The sequence below is a fragment of the Canis aureus genome, chromosome 24 (genome assembly GCF_053574225.1).
Source record: "Canis aureus isolate CA01 chromosome 24, VMU_Caureus_v.1.0, whole genome shotgun sequence".
Lineage (NCBI taxonomy): Eukaryota > Metazoa > Chordata > Mammalia > Carnivora > Canidae > Canis > Canis aureus.
This window is the reverse complement of record NC_135634.1, coordinates 45,285,605-45,302,347: the sequence shown is the minus strand read 5'-3', so window position 1 is coordinate 45,302,347 and position 16,743 is coordinate 45,285,605. Positions and strand designations below refer to the sequence as shown.

Sequence of the window (16,743 nt, the reverse complement as noted above, 5' to 3'; positions counted from 1 at the left end):
ACAGAGCAACCAGATCACAAAAGTCAATCAGCAGGGAGAAATAAAATGAGTAAATAGAAAGGCAGGGTGTGGGACAGTAGAATCACAGAATTTTCTGACTGTGGGAGAATGATCTATTTGGGAATAAGAGAGCTGGCAAGCAAGTGTCTCACCCTAGCCCTTTCATCTGTTCAGTGATGGAGGAGAGAGCTTTCCAGACAAGTCATCACTGTAAGCAGGTCACCTTTATCTTTTGGAAGAGTCCCTGTACTGTGCTGGGGTTGGGCCACAAATTCTCTCTGTGGCAGGTAAGGTAAACTGAAGAGCCTATAATACTTTCCCATCCAGATATTTAGTATTTATTCTAAATATTTCTATTGTCCTAGATCTCTTCATGGTCAGAAAATCTAAGGAATCACAATTACTCTAAGGTTTATTTGTAATGTGAAAAGGAGAGAAGAGTAAGGAGCCAGGAAAATCGAGCTGAGCTTCTCAGAGTCTGATATAAAGGAAAACAAAGAGCAATGAGAATGGGTGACAAGCTCCTGACAATGACAGGCTGCTGGCAGCTGGTGGCTCTGGTCCAGCTTAAAAGAAAAAAAAAAAAAAAAAAAAAGTGAGCTGAGAACAACTCACTGCAAAATTCACTCTGAGGAATGTGTTCACCTCAGACCAGCTGAGAACTAATCCACAGGTCAGTCCCTTACCCCAGGCTACAGTGCCAGAGATTAGGATACAGAGAAAGGAAGGAGAAAGACAGGAAGTAGCAGCGATCACAGGCAACTTTAAGTATTTTTTAAAAAGATGGGCTTCTGTTCTTTTAAAAGCAAACTATAATTTAGAAAACCCAGAGTGAGTTCCTAAAAGCTAACTCCTCTAACTACCTAGCAATGCTGTGAGGGTGCATTGGTGACTGGGAAGGACTTTCTGGTGTTTCCGTTTTTTCAATGGTACAACAGATCTTTTAGAAGGAAATAAGAACATTTTTACACCTTCATCTGTGAATTTATGTAAAATAAGCAGCTGGGACTGGGTCCAGGGTATTAATTTAAAGGGGCTTTTCAGACATCAGTTTTTCCACTCTATCTTCATTTACTCCCAAAGATTTTACCCCCCCAGGACACAGGAGCTAAAAGACCTACAGGGCTAGAGAAATCAGAAAGACCTTCTCTACTGCATGACTCTTTGTCCTGGTCGTGGGGCCTCATAAATACCAGCGTCCCATCTAGACTGCCTTCCAACTTCAAGTTCCTAGGCATTTTGGGCAAAACGACTGCCCAAATACTCTGAAACAGCTTTCTAATCTACTCTGCCTCAAAATAATCGCCTTTCTTGTCCTTCTAGAGAAAAGGACATGTTCCAACTCTGGGAAGAATATGCTGAGGTAGAGGTTGGCTCCTGAGTGTGGACAACAGAGGAGAAGGTGGTTGGTTGGTTCCTCAAAGGAATGCCTCTCTGTTCTGGCAGGAAGGTGTCCCTGCGCTAGTGCCTAGCAGGGGCAGCACAGTGGTTCTGGGGCCTCCAGGGAAAACTGGGAGCGGAGCCACTGACTAGGAACCCTGGTGGACTCTCCTCCGGATGGGGATGTGAGGGTACGCTCACAATTCAGCCTATAGGCTTAAGTACACACAGTCTTCAGAGCAACATTCTCTGGCTGTCAGCTGTCCAACCCAGGCCAGCTCTGGCTTCCTCCTCTCTCCCTCACTGCATATGAAATAAAACTACAAACCCCTCCTAGTTCAATGGAGGCAAGTTTCAACCTCTAATCTCCCACTGAGTGCCAACTTCATTCCCCAAATAACACAGATCACTGCTCTGTGCATGTCAGCCCAGGCATAGAAGTAACCCTAAATCCTCCCCAGTAGCTAATCGGGACTTCTACTGAAGCCATGGTTAAAAGGGCAATACTGATTTGTAATGCAGATCAAATGAAACAGTTCTAGAACACTAGCAGCTATATGTAACAGCATAAAATATCAGGTAAACTGAGAAGTATTTGTGGTTCAAGAATTACTTACAAAAAAATTAGTTGGGGCACCTTGGTAGCTCAGTGGTTGAGTGTAGGCCTTTGGCTCAAGTTGTGATCCTGGGGTCCTGGGATCGAGTCCCACATCAGGCTCCCCGTAGGGATCCTGCTTCTCCCTCTGCCTAGGTCTCTGTCTCTGTGTGTCTCTCATGAATAAATTAATAAATAAATCTTTAAAAAATTTTTTTAATTACTTAAATAGTTTTTATTTCTCCCCAGATCACAGTCTACTTGGAAAAAAGTGGAGAGGCTGAGGAGCTATGAATGGGAGGTACTGAGGAGCTATGAGTGGAAGGTACTCAGCCTCTTAGAGCACCTCTTCCAGGGTTAAGATGATAGAAATGAAATAGGGAGTCCTTTTCAGGTCTTTAGGACGATGAAGTGAGTCGACTTTTTTTGTTTTGACACTAATACTCCTCTCAGACTTCCACGTGCCATGAAAGCCATGTGCTTCAAGAACACCTAGGGTCCACCTGACTGGCTCAATCCATAAAGCACCAGACTCTTGATCTCAGGGTGGTGACTTCAAGCCCCACACAGGGCATGGAGCGTACCTTAAAAAAAAAAAAAAAAAAAGAAAAGAAAAGAAAAGAAAGAGGGGAGAACACCTAAACTATCAAGTGCTCATGAAGTGCTTTCTTCATCTACCATATAAAAAAAGATACAAAGGCAACAAAAAGAACAAAGAGACTACAAAACGGTGATGATACAAAACATGTTTTTGAGGTAATCCAAAGATATCCTTCCCGAGGGATTCAGTGTTAGCAAAGGAGGAGGGAATCGTTTTTAAATTTCCTCCCATTCTATTTCAATTTCATTTCAAGGCTTTTCCCCTCCTTGTGGAACATAAGATGCTATTGATTTTTAAAGATCCCATCATTTTATGTACTCTAAGCAAACACTGTCAACTAAACTATGTTAAAATTTTTCTTATCACATTTACTGTAAGCACCCTGATTTTAGTGACATTAAAACAAACAAACAAAAAATCTTAGAATAATATGGTAATGTTATTAAAACAAGTCATTATAGCACCAGGCTCCTGGAAATCTTATTTTGCAGCCTGCAAATCAGTGGGGCTGTTATAGCCCATTCATGTTTTTCACCCCTCCTTGTCTATACTAGTAGCCACCTGAGAATCCTGTTGACTATATTTTACAGAGAAACCTTATAAGTAACCTGCAATTTAAAAAGTCTAATATTGGGATCCCTGGGTGGCGCAGCGGTTTGGCGCCTGCCTTTGGTCCAGGGCGCAATCCTGGAGACCCGGGATCGAATCCCATGTCGGGCTCCTGGTGCATGGAGCCTGCTTCTCCCTCTGCCTGTGTCTCTGCCTCTCTCTCTCTGTGTGTGTGACTATCATAAATTAAAAAAAAAAAAAAATTAAAAAGTCTAATATTATCTAAAAAATTTAATTTATAAGAAAGGAATTAAACTGCTAAAAAAAGGCATCAGTGGCATCATTCATGCGTGCAGGAATGCTGGGACTGTTTATCTACAGATCATCCTGGCTCCAGAGTACTCAGACACTGGGCCACCTGCTTCTGTCCCTCAGTGTCATTCTCTCTTCCTGTCCATCTGAGGGATGCAGGTCTCCTTCTCTTGAAAATGCTCACTTCCTTCCTGGGAAGGGGGAGATCTGAAGAGGCTACTACAGCTGACATGTTCTGCTCCACTTTTAGCAATTCTCTCTCTCACAGGGATGGAGGTGGCTGGGGGGGGGGGGGGGGGTGGCAGTAACGTCCAGGAATATGCTCCCAGGGTAGGCATATACAGACACTACAGACACTTTCCTCTCGTCCGGGATAAACTGACCCAGTTACCCAGTTCCCTCTGCTAAAAGACAGACATGGACTTGGCACTCTCTTAATTAAAATACATATGTTCTTAAAGTGAATGTATCAGTGGACCCCGCCTTCAATTTCCCAGGGCCTCTCCCTGCCAGTAAGCATGTGATGGTCTAGTGACAGCACATCCTGCAGCTACCCCAGCTCACTCTCATTGTGAAACCCTCAGGTTTTATCATTTTGCTCACAACCAACAAACACCACCAGCAAACAAGAGCCATACCTCTCACCTAACCCACACCGGAACCTATGGAACTGCCCTGTTAGTCCCAGGACACTGCCAGATGGCTTAACAATGGCCACATCTGGGTAAAAGACAAAGGATCTGTGGCACATTTAAAATCATGAAATAGCATCAGAAGAGATCTGAGACATTTTAGTCTGGGGAGCCTCACTTTCCCAAGTGAGAAAACAGGGTATAGTAAGTTAAGCAATCTTCCCAGAGGTTCACCAGGAGACAGGTGACCCAGCAAGGATGATTCAGTGGTTTTAGACTCAGTGCTTTTCTCTGAGACTGTGATAATCAGTCAAAGAGGACAGGCTGGAGTAAGCTCTATGTTGGGAGAGGCAAGGCTGGCAGTAAATGGGGAGAGGGCATGTCCTTGGGAAGAGGGGCCCTATGGCTGAGAGGTATGTCACAAGGTTACAGAGAAGATAGATAAGGCCCTACCCTGAGTGTGAGAGACAGAGGGGAGCGTCCGATCAGCGGCCGCTGCTGTTCACCAGGCCATGAAACTCCTCCCAGGCCCTGGCAAACCAGAGACAAAAAACACAATAGCACATTCAGATCAACAGCTTTTAAACAAAGAGCACAGACACGATAACCCCACACCCCACTTCAGATACCTCAAGGTCGAATGGAGCCCAACAGTACCTGGAAGCACAGTGGTAAGGCTTCCCACCTAGACTTTCCACTCACATTAGCAGTGGTAGCCAGTTCCTCTCCGGGGCAGTTGGCACTGCTCCCAGCTCACCCCCTCACTATTCCCTCAAGGATTTGCCAATCCTTCTGCCTATGCTTCAAGTCTACTGGGGAGGCCATGGAGGTCAGAGCTAAGCTCACCCATCCCTGGAGACACCTCTAATCACTGGGGCAAAGGAAAGAGGCACTTTCTGCCTTGGGGGCATGAGGACAGGTGGAAGAAACAATTTTTTTTCATTAGGCTTCACCCTGTGAGTAAAGGCAGGTACCCAATAGCACTATGATGTCTGAAGACGCAATGAGGCAACTATAGTGCCTTCTCTGCTTTCACATTTCCCACCTTCTGACCCTTCTCAACTCACACTCCAAATCTGTATCAGGTCCCATCTATTTCTGGAAATACCCATGTAACTTAACTATATAGGTCACAGCAGTTTAACATATCTAGGGATCAATGCTCCTTATAACTTTCATGCCAACTAACTCGATTTAGTAATTGGGGTTAGGAAGGGATAAGAAAATGACTGAGAGGTACGTAGTCTTTCTGGTGCTGTTCCATGAAGGACAAGTCTTTGGGGACTGCTGGCCAAAACACAGGAGGAAACCAGATCTCCCATACATCCTGAAGCCCTGAACCACCTTGAGTTGACTCAGAGAAGTTGAAGTCCTATCTTTGTGCCCTAGCTACTTTTCAGCCCCATTAGGACAAAGTGCTTGGTATGTTCTCCGGGAAGTATATATATAAAATGGACAATCTGGTGCTTATAAACAGAAAATTCCTTATCGGCAATTATTCCAGTCTCTGTTTAAAGGGATGACAATACCCAGGGTGACAACATATTATGTCACTCACTACAGGTTTAATATTATTAGTATGAATATACTTCATTACCAGGCCTTCAACGGGTAACTTTTCTTTTTTTTTTTTTTTAAACAGGGAAGGATTAAATACAGAGACCTGGTATGACAGATTCCTTTTTCCAGGTAATATATATGCCAGTTTTGTTTTTCCCTCTTTTGAACAGCAGTAGCAATTAAAAGTTAACGATCTACCTCTTAGAATAAGAGATATAGATCTGTGGTTGATGGTTTCTTCAGAGAATATTACCAAAGCTACTCATACATGCTAATTGAAGAAAAATGTAAGACCGCCAAACAACCGTGCCAGTCTTTGTCAATTCACAAACTCAATGTCCACAGCAAGGTATCTGTTCCACAGCCCTTTCTGGAGAGGCGGAGAGGCGGTGAAGCGGTGAACTTCCTGAGTCCATGAGTGACATCAGAAGGCTATTTCATTCTCCATTCCAAAGGTAAGGGTAAAGCAAGTCCGATGCTTGGGCAGTGGCCTAGGAAACCCCTCTCTCCTTCTAATAGATTTCAATTCTATTTTAAGCACCTTAGGTGCCAACAAGAAATTACATGGCTGTGTTGAAGCTTCATCTCATTTATCCTTGTTTCCAGAAAGGCCTACTCTAGTCCAAACAGCAGTTTTCTGTGTGTTAAGAACCTGCAGAAATATAGATTTCAGAGTTCCCCCTCTAATCCATTCCAGTATGAAACTGCCCTCCCATTTTCTTCAGAAGAATCTTCTTCAGATGCTAAACCTCAACATGAAGAATCTGGGTACAGAAATTTCCTCACATGGATTCAGTGGAAATCAAACAGTTGGTCACAGTCACTGGAACAATCACTCTTACTCTTGTAGGCCAATGCTTGGCTAAGAGGCAAGTTAACTACCTAAAGCTGGATTTGAACATCCTAGCTATTCTCCATCTGGTATCCCAGGCATTTTATGCAATATTAAAAGTTGGTTCTTTTAAAGGTAAAGAAAGAACAAGTTAAATGTTAGAAGTGTCATATGAATGGAGTTTCTTAAAAAAAACAAACAAACAAAAAAGAAAACAGAGCCTATAGGGAATTCTCAACAGAATCAAATGACAGAATGACTAAGAGTCCTTTAGAGACCACTCTGGTCTCACTTACCAGAAAACAAATTCAGACAGCAGAGATCTCATTTCTGTGTAACTGAACTTGCCTTCACCCTGCCTAAAGCTGGGTTCACAGCCTTGGGTTCAGCTGGCCCTTGATACTCAAGAATGAGTGCAGCTTCCTGCTACTCTGGGCTTTCTTTGCTTCGAACGTCAGTATGGGGGGAACATTTCATAAACGCAAAGCCAGGCCAGCAATTAAGCTGGTTGTGACTCAGTGCCACCAGGCTATGATTCTGATTTAGCCAAAACAGGAGAATGATGGTTGGTTCTTGCCTACAAAGTTCAACGTTTAAATACAATGAAATCTAAAAGTGGTAAAGCAAAGTCCCCATGTTTGACCCATCTCTCCTCTAGAATAAAGTAATAAAGAGAAGTCACCTACCCTCAACTTCCTCTGCAGAGGGGTCTGGTCAGACTCCCCAATACTGTGGCCCACTGAGTGAAGCTGGCCCTGTCTTCCCCTTTTCCATTCCAGGCCAGACGCACAAAGGAACTCAATGATACTATTCCAAAGAGGAATTACCTCACAAAAGATATTGCTGCTTTATGTGGCTCTGTGCCAAGTTTTATCCTGGTGGTCCCCTGGTGGTTGCAAGTCTGGCTGCATTATGAGATTTCTCCTCAAAAGAGGATACAGTTAGTTACTTGATGTTTGCAAGGACCCAAACCTATGAAACCTCAACTATGATTGGTCTCATTAAAAGGAGCCATGCGCCTGAGCTAACAATCAATTTAACAGGTTTCCCATTTCTCAATGGGACCTGCTCACCCTTTAGGGGTGGAACTATCGGCAAGAAACAAGGATAGGAGGCAGCAAGCAGGAATCCCCTCTGCAGTAAAGCAGCTCACCACATGTGGTATGCAGCAGCGCTGGCCTCAGCTCACCTAGCAGTGCAGCAGGAAGAGGCCGCAAGCACAGTGTGATTAGGGAAAGGCTGGAAAAACCAAATAGTTGAAAAAGGACATTAAAAACTGGGCTGAAACAGCAAGGTGAAGAAACGGGACTGAAATCTAAGCCACTCCTAGTAAAATGCCCCTCACTATTTCCAGCAGCCCTACTCTCCAGAGAACTTGCAGGAGAACAAATGTCAGATCCTCCTTCCTCTACTTCCCCTGAATCCTCAAGTCCTCGGAGTTGCTGCTTCTTGGCTCAACCAAAGCCACACCTGTGGGAGACCCACAAGGACTAGAACAAAGCAGAACAGCTCTGATGTCTGTTCACATTTGGCAAAGATCACAGGGGCCTCTGGGTGGGTTTGGTGCTTTCTGATCAACTCTTACTCCGGATGGAGGCATCAAGCTTATCTCTTGGACCAGTTATATAGCTGAAATTAAGGTCAATACATGTAACATAATATTGGAAGGGAAAAGGGAGAAGGCCACCCATAGAAGGTAATTTTTTGACAAATGCTGAAAATATAGAGAACAGCCATTTCCATTTGCCAAAAAATCTCCCATTTTCTAGGTATCCCAACCAGTTTTGGATATGCAATAAACAGAGGAACAATGACACAAACACCTCCAGAATGTTGAACGCTAGTCCCATTGTGTGTTCTGTGAGATCCTGGGCCACGTGCAGACGGTGTAAGCGCAGGGTGTTGCTACCAAAATGGAATAGCCACTTTGGAAAACTCCACATTACACCCAGAGCCACCTTCAAGATGCTATTAGGTAACCAGACCTAAAGTTCTGCAAAAATTGTTTATTTTTGGTTTGGGGAGTAGCTCATATGAAAACTTAAAGTAACATGAGGCCTGTTGAAATTCCACCTGCAGGTTGCCTAAAGGGCACGCTGCAGCACGTACAAGCCAAGTTACAAAGCATATGAGGGGCTGGTATGTGCTACAGTCAGATATCCTAAGGAGCAAACTCAGACAGGATGAAGACATTTCCCCACCCCAGATCCTAATGCACAATAACCCTGGGGAACTGGGAGAAAGGGAAGGGCTAGAACCCTGAAACCTTGCAAGCAGGACTAGCTCAAAGAGGAAGAGGATTTGGCTCTAAATGGAAAACAGAAGGGAGAAGGCTGGCAAAGAGCTCATAGCTTGGGCAGCTCTGGCACAGTGAGAAAACCCTGTTAACACAAAGCGAGGAAACTACATACACACAGCCACACACAGAAGGAAGCAGGGCTTTACCTCCAAGCAAGAGAGTTCTTTGAAGTGAAGGCAAACAAAGTCAGCAAAGCAAAGGCCAAGGATCCCCCTTTTCAACTGTAACAGACTTTCAAGCTGAATTCTAATCAGAAATCATTCTGTTCTGGTCATCAGTGTGACCAGATGGGAACTACAATTCAAGTACCAGAAAATGGGGTCTCATTTTGAGAGCGAGATATCACCTCATTATGTCAGACCTCAGCAGAACTGGAAAAAATATCATGTGACACTACAATGGGCTTATGGAAATGAGGCTGCATTCCCCAGATGGCCCTCCATGGAGAAGTCTGTGCCATTCCTTAATATGGTGACAGTCAGTCTGAAAGGCCACTTCTTTGATGCACCATAAAGAGCGAGAGCATGAGACAAGCTAGTTTAGCACCATTTATTAAGTGATCTCAGCTGTTGTTGTAGCTGCTGTATATCAGCCTGTTCTTAAAACATAAAATGCTCTTCCAATTCCTCTTGTCCAGGACAGAAGGATCTTCCAGGTAGCACGCCAACAGAACAAGAGACTCCGATGATGCCAGCTTCAATGATGGTGCCATCCAGAGAGGGAGAGGGTCATGGCACATTCAACCGCGGCTTCCAGAGGTTTTGAAAAAGGAGCCTTTGGGGGCCCAGCCTGCCTGGCATTCTAGTGGAAGTGCAAAAGGTGGGCACATTGGGAGAGGAAAGAGAGGGAGACGCGAGGGAAAGTAGCATCTGGGACTCAAGGAGGGTTTCTGGTCCCTGTGGCTGTAGGGCTGGAGTGCTAGGCAGATCTCTTGATAAAGCAGCGAGCAGCAGACTAAGGCAAAAAGCCCACAGGCTCTCCTAGACTCTGTAAGAACTTGTTCACATTTTCTACAAAAGTCAGGAAGAATTGCCTCAGGGTATTAGAGAGGGAGAACAGTGGAGGGGAGAGTTGAAAAATACCTCTTTCCCTTTCCTATCCAGGTAAAAGCTTGCTTTTGTGGGGATTGGGGAAGTGGTGGGGGGCATTTGGGAACCTTGACCATAAGAGTCCTAGAAAAAGTAGGTGTAGACCTTTCCAACCTGGACCATGACTGGCTGGAGGGCAGAAACTATTCTCTTCCAGAATGAAGAATGGGGGAAATCTGCCTAGAGAAAAACAATGCTAACTCAGGAGTGCTAAGGCAAGCAACCGGGGCCATGGCTGGCTAGTAACTGTTGGTGTTTACGGAGAAGTCACAGCCAGCTATGTGATTGCGGACCAATGCTTGTGGCAGTGTTCCCAGTAAAAAACTGGCACTTGGCTAGTTTAAGCCAATTCCACCCACAACGTTATCTGTAAATGCATGGGAAAAAGATTCCCAAATAGTTTGCCTGCTGAACACCATCGCTGGGCTCATTACTGGTCTTTAATAAGAATAACATGATGATGATATTATTACTAATGATGACGATGACAGCAATAATAATACTTGGCCCTGCAATAGCATTCTCCACCTGAGGACGTTCAATTACAAAGATTAAATCAGCCTCACAACAACCCTGTTAGATAAAGTATTATTATCCTCCATTTTACAGATGGGGAGACTGAAACAGAGTGGCAGAGACTTGCCAAAGGCACATATTGATACTGGAGTCAAAGGAGAGAGTTAAACCTCAAAGTCCTGACTCCTAGTTGGCTAGCTCTCCCTCTAGTTTTGAGAAAACCTGACAGCCACTCCCCACAACTTCTTCAAAATAACCTGAATTTACTTATGACTTTGGTCACTGAAGGAGCAACCCTAACCTATGATTCCAATTTGTGGACATCCAATTCTAGGTACCCCGAGTTCTAGGTAGATCGCAAAGCTTACTTCCCCCTTAGATTCTACTCTCACAAACGCACTATTCTGCCTCCTCTACAATTTCAGTTCTACACACAAGGAAGTAGAGTCATCATTTCCGATAAGAAGTCGATTTCCCAGGACAAAGAAAGCAGACTGACACTAACAAGTTAAAAAGACATGCAAAAGTGGGGTGAGGGGCAGACAGGGAGGAGGACTGGACTATTCAGTGAAATTATCCTTAAAAACAGCAAGAAAAAGAAGAGCGCTTTGTCTTTCATTTTAAGATAGTGGTTAGTGAATGAAAGACAAGACAGCCTGTGTAAATGAAGCAAGCCCAGGCAGTACAACTGGGATTCTGCAGAATTCTGCAGAAGGGCTCTCTCTGATACAAAGTGCCCCAAGTGTAGGTGGGCAGGGAGCCTCACCAGCAAACAACTGCTACAAGTGGCCAGAAGCACTAGAGGGGAAGATTGGTCTGTCCCTTCTCTGTAAGTCAGGCTCCTGTACAACCACATATCCCTCTGGGCCCAACTAAGGACCTATTTCGGCTAAGCTTAGGGACATGCCCCCCGAGCACCCCCAACACATACTTGATGCTGTCGGTGTGGGTTTTGTACTCCATAATGGTGTTGGGAGGTAGGTTAAGCACTCGCCGAAGGGTATCCCGGATGCGGGCTGTGGTTGCTTGGTCACTGGCAGTCTTATTCCATATTGAAATAATGTCCTCCTATAGGAGGAACAGAAGGAATCGTCAAAGCAAACCAGAGGAAGTGAGGAGAGCAAAGGCAATACAGGAAACCAGACCTGCCCATGGAGTGGCTTACCTGAAACCGGACAGAGACCACAGCCCCACAGATCTCCTCCCCAACCATGAACTGTTCCCCCAACATGGCCAGGATGAGATTCTCCCAGCAACGGGATGCCAAGCCCTTCCGCAGTCGAATAATCCACTTGCCACCATTTTTATTTGCATCATCCTGTACAAGAAAGAAACCATTAAAGTTAAAATGTGCTTTCACAGGTCTTTTACTTTTACATGATAAAAGCCGGCAGGATAAAAGCCCATGTATCCCTTGAACACTAAAGTCTTGTCACCTTCCAGTTATTCAACTTTATAGGAAAAATGATGGTAGGACAAGGGAGACAAGAAATGGGAAAAAAAGAAAAACAAGGTGGGAATCCTTGGTACAAGCCATTACAACGAATGGCTAAACTGACCCTTTAAAAACAATTCTCTCTCTTTGGAACTATTTCAGGAATCAAAATGAAGCGATGTCAGATTTCAAACACAGATTATTCCTCGCTTCATTCACTAAAAGTTTCCCAAGTGTCACGATATCTCAAGTACACGGACATAAAGCCACAGTCTCTACCAGACCCAATCTAGTGGATAAATCAGAGCAGTACAGTTGGAAAAGTGTTGCTGTACCAGAGATACACTACGTTAAAGAAAAACAAGATAGAAACACTCAGGAGGAAACATTTTAAGCTGGGTCTTGAGGGATGCCCAGTTAGGCAAGTAAAGCAGGTGAAGGGCTCTGCAGGCATCAAAAAAATCATGTCTGTGTACAAAGTGGTTCGTGTGTCAGGGAGACAGGCAAAGAAGAAGACTAGCACACTGAAGGGAAGGCTGAGGCATGCTGGGAGATGAGGCCTGGAGGGCAAGTGAGTGCAAGAGCACGTGAGCAATGCAGAGCTGCAAAGGGCCTGTAGTTAGGTGTGCACGTGTGTTCACATTTGTCTTCTAAAAAAAAAAAAAACGCTGGGATCCCTGGGTGCTCAGCGATTTGGTGCCTGCCTTCGGCTCAGGGCGTGAATCTGGAGTCCCGGGATCAAGTCCCGCATTGGGCTTCCTGCATGGAGCCTGCTTCTCCTCTGTCTGTGTCTCTGACTCACTCTCTTTATCTGTGTCTCTCATGAATAAATAAATAAAATCTTTAAAAATAAAAAAAAATAAAAATATAAAATAAAATAAAAAAGGCTGGCATCAGAATAGAAGATGGATTACAGCAAAGAGATCACAGAGCTCAGCTCTGGGTCTTTAACTACTGCCTATAAGCAAGCTTACTTTTTACCAGCTTCTATCACATGTACACTACAGTACTATATCACATACATGTACAACCAGTTTGATGGGAATGGGGTAATTAAAAAAAAAAAGTCCTTTAATGTTGTTATAATACCATTTTAGTGATATAAACAATTTCTGTAAACCACCGACACAGACATGCAATGACATCAGTACCTTCTCCAAGGCCCTGGCTCTAAGGATATACCAAATAGTGATGTAGCTTTGAGGCAAGATTTCAAATACTTTTACTCTTATTAGGGAGAAAAAACCCCAAACAATCAGAAAAGTGATCTGAGATCCTCCATGCTTACCTCCCACATGGGCTTAATTCCTTCTTTGAAGAGATGGAAGTCACTGTGGCCTGTCAGGTCCCCAGGACGTACCATGTGGCTATAAAACCTCCAGAACTGCTCCACCTGTAGAGAGAAGACCCCAGAGTACAAAAGATGTGTCTTTTCTTTTTCTTTGAATATGACATTTAAGAGAATACAAACATGGAAGACACTCTGCTACACACTCTATTTTTTTGAAGATAAATTTTCATTTGGGGAAGTATGTGGGAAGGCAGGCACGTTGTTTGTTGATACAAGAATGAGGATTGTTTATTTTTTTATTTTTAAAAGATTTTATTTATTTATTCATGAGAGACACAGAGAGAGAGAGAGAGAGAGAGAGGCAGAGACACAGGCAGAGGGAGAAACAGGCTCCATGCAAGGAGCCTGATGTGGGACTCGATCCTGGGTCTCCAGGATCACACCCTGAGCTGCAGGCGGCACTAAACCGCTGCACCACCCGGGCTGCCCTGTTTTTTTTATTTTAAGATTTATTTATTTAATCATGAGATACACAGAGAGAGAGAGGCAGAGCATAGGCAGAGGGTGAAGCAGACTCTTCACAGAAGCCGGATGCGGGCTTTGATCCCAGATCCTGGAATCACGACCTGAGCCGAAGGCAGCCGCCCAACTGCTAAGCCACCCAGGCACCCCAAGAATGAACTCTTTAGGTGAAAAATGACAGCCTCAGCCTGGAGTCCTAGTTATAGAAGCTCCAGGATAATCACTGCATGCTAAGAGGACCTTGTTTTACACAGTGGAATCCTTTTATTTTATGTTACGTTATTTTATTTTAGTAGGCTCTATGCCCAATGTGGGGCTTGAACTCATGACCGTGAGATTAAGAGTTTCCCACTCTAGGGACGCCTGGGTGGCTCAAGGGTTTAGCGCCTGCCCCTGGCTGAGGGCGTGAGCCTGGAGTCCCAGAATCGAGTCCCACATTGGGTTCCCTACATGAAGCCTGCTTCTCCCTCTGCCTATGTCTCTGTCTCTGTGTGGCTCTCATGAATAAAAAAAAAAAAAAAATCCTTAAAAAAGGAAAGAAAAAAAAGAATTTCACACTCTACCAACAGCCAGCCAAGTGTCCCAACACAGTGGAATCCTTTTATTTTTGAGGTATATTAAAGTGCCACATAACCTTAGTCTGAATGTATCTTCTGAGAACCAAATCACTTTTTAAAAAATACAATATGGTAAAACAAAAAACAAAAAACAGTATGATTAACTATAGTCATTACGCTGTACATCACATCCCCATGAAGTCTGATCACTTCTCAATCAAACACTGTTACTGGCAGATACAGCGTTAACTACAATGCATATATTTTTGTTCTGTTTGGCTACTAAGCAGAAGCGATAGAACCAACCACATGCATTATTCTAAACATGGAGCCCTTTGCTAAGGCCAGAATAGTCAAAACCAAATGGAGCACAGCCTCTCATACTTAGGGTTTAAGTCCCTCTTCTTAGCTAGAAAATTTGTTTCTCCTTATCCCTCCTTCACAATCCTGTTAGAAAACTAGATAAGTTTCTCTATCAGATTCATGCTTATTCCTACTCATCAAGCTATTTCCGATTCACTCAGCAGTGCCATGATAAGGAGACCCTACTCCCTAGTCCTTTATAACTCAAAGGGGATACCCACAAAATACTGGCTAGTGAAGAGGCACACTTTAGGAAGAAAGGAAAAACATGGAATAGTGTGAAGACAGTGTTGGGATTTGCCAACACATCAATGAGGAGGCTCTAAAGAAACACCCAGAAAGACACAATAATGTGTAGTTAAAAATAGGTACTGAGTAGACAGAGATTCAGGTCATACTTCTAGATGTGGAGAGCAAGTAAGGAGAAAGAGATCTTACACTTTATGTAAGCGGCTGTTCCTACAGTTCCTCTAGAGAACAGGTACATGGGAACTGTCTCACATTACAAAGAAGTCAGGAACAAATGCCATCCATAGGAATTTGAAGCAGTGTCTCATCTCAATAATTGCTATGTTTAATTGTATACAGTGACTGGGGAAAGTAAGTGGCCATATGTATCCAATGAGCAATCATCTTTTCCATTCTGACACAGTGGGAAGAAACAAAATATACCCACTAAAGCCTGTGGCTCATTGTGAATTAGGAATTGGAGGTAGGGATGGTTAGGGAGAAAGTATACCAGCCAGCCACCCACAATTCCCTAAACAAGTACTGCTTTATTAACAATTTATTCTCTCCCGGGGATCCCTGTGGTGGCTCAGTGGTTTAGCGCCTGCCTTGGGCTCGGGGCGTGATCCTGGAGACCTGAGATCAAGTTCCGCATCGGGCTCCCTGCATGGAGCCTGCTTCTCCGTCTGCCTGTGTCTCTGCCTCTCTCTTTCTCTGTATTTCTCATAAATAAATAAATAAAATCCTTAAGAAAAAAAAGGAAGTTCTTTAAAAATAATAATAATAATTTAGTCTCTCCCAATTTTATGGCCAGACTACAAATCTTACAGTTCCAATCTTATATCCAAAACATGAAGAGATGAGGTAAACAAATTGAGAAATACGATTAGGCTTTAAAAGATTTTTTCTTCTTTCTCTTTAGGCAATTTTGGTTTTTGAAACTCCTCACTGAAAGCAAAAAACAAATGTTCAGACTCAGAATGTGGAGCTGCACAAAATACTTCAGAAATAATCTTGGGAAGCCTGGGTAGCTCAGTTGGTTGAGTGTCTGACTCTTGGTTTTGGCTCAGGTCATGGTCTCGGGGTTGTGTGACGGAGCCCTACATTGGCTACTTAGGGCTCTGAGCTCAGCAGGGAGTCTACTTTCCCTCTCCCTGTCAGTTTGCCCCTCCCCCAGTCACAAATATACTCTCTCTAAAATACAATCTTTTTTAAAAAAAAGATTTTATTTATTTATTCATGAGAGAGACAGAGAGAGGCAGAGACATAGGCAGAGGGAGAGGCAGGCTCCCTGTGGGAAGCCTGATGCAGGGCTAGATCCCAGGACCCTGGAATCACGACCAGAGCCAAAGGCAGATGCTCATCCACTGAGTCATCCAGGAGTCCCTAAATTAAAATCTTTGGGGGAAAAAAAAAGTCTCAACTAGGTTTCTCATTTTATAGTTGAGAAAATGGTTTCAGAACTCACCCTGCCCTGAGTCCAGAACCAGAGCAGATGAGCCATATGATCCCCAAGTCCACTGCTCTTTCCATTTCAAGACACTGCCTTCTCAGTCACCCTGACTTCAAGAACTTTGAAATATGGTCAAATATTAGAATTAAGGAGCACTGAAATATACTACTTTGGATTTGATAAAACGTTCTAAAATGTGATTATTTCTCTGTAAGGAACCTAACATTGTTAGGCATTTCCTAATGCCTTGAATTACATGACAGTCAACTATGAACATTGTGGTCACACACCCACTGAGTCTGGAAGAATGATACCCTAGATACTGCTGCTGATGCTGCTCTAGTTAACTGAACATTTATGCCAAAAGAGAGGCACCTGGGGGGGCTCAGTCAGTTAAGTGTCTGTCTTTGGCTCGGTTTGTGATCTGGGGTTGAGCCCCACTTATGGAGCTCCATGTCATATGGCTCCCTGCTCCCCATGTCATATGGTCTCCCTGCTCAGTGGGGAAATCTGCCTCTCCCTCTGCCCCT

General features: G+C 43.9%; 1 protein-coding gene across 7 annotated transcripts in view; it reads right to left on the bottom strand.

The window, feature by feature from the left end:
- EIF4E2 (eukaryotic translation initiation factor 4E family member 2) overlaps positions 1-16,743 on the bottom strand; it is a 31,016-nt gene that overhangs the window by 4,397 nt on the left and 9,876 nt on the right. For 4 of the 7 annotated variants that reach the window (XR_013363378.1, XR_013363379.1, XR_013363380.1 and 1 more), the window contains exons 4-7: positions 13,088-13,192; positions 11,530-11,682; positions 11,296-11,432; positions 4,523-4,600 (exon numbers count right to left, since the gene is read on the bottom strand). Coding sequence is in view for 4 of the 7 variants with exons in the window: in XM_077869247.1 (XP_077725373.1) it covers positions 4,555-4,600; positions 11,296-11,432; positions 11,530-11,682; positions 13,088-13,192 (441 nt within the window). In the remaining 3 variants the exon portion in view is untranslated. Of the gene's footprint in view, positions 1-2,275; positions 2,560-4,522; positions 4,601-9,295; positions 9,562-11,295; positions 11,433-11,529; positions 11,683-13,087; positions 13,193-16,743 lie in introns of those variants that run through there. The other 3 variants (XM_077869248.1, XM_077869245.1, XM_077869249.1) reach the window with 3 other exon arrangements.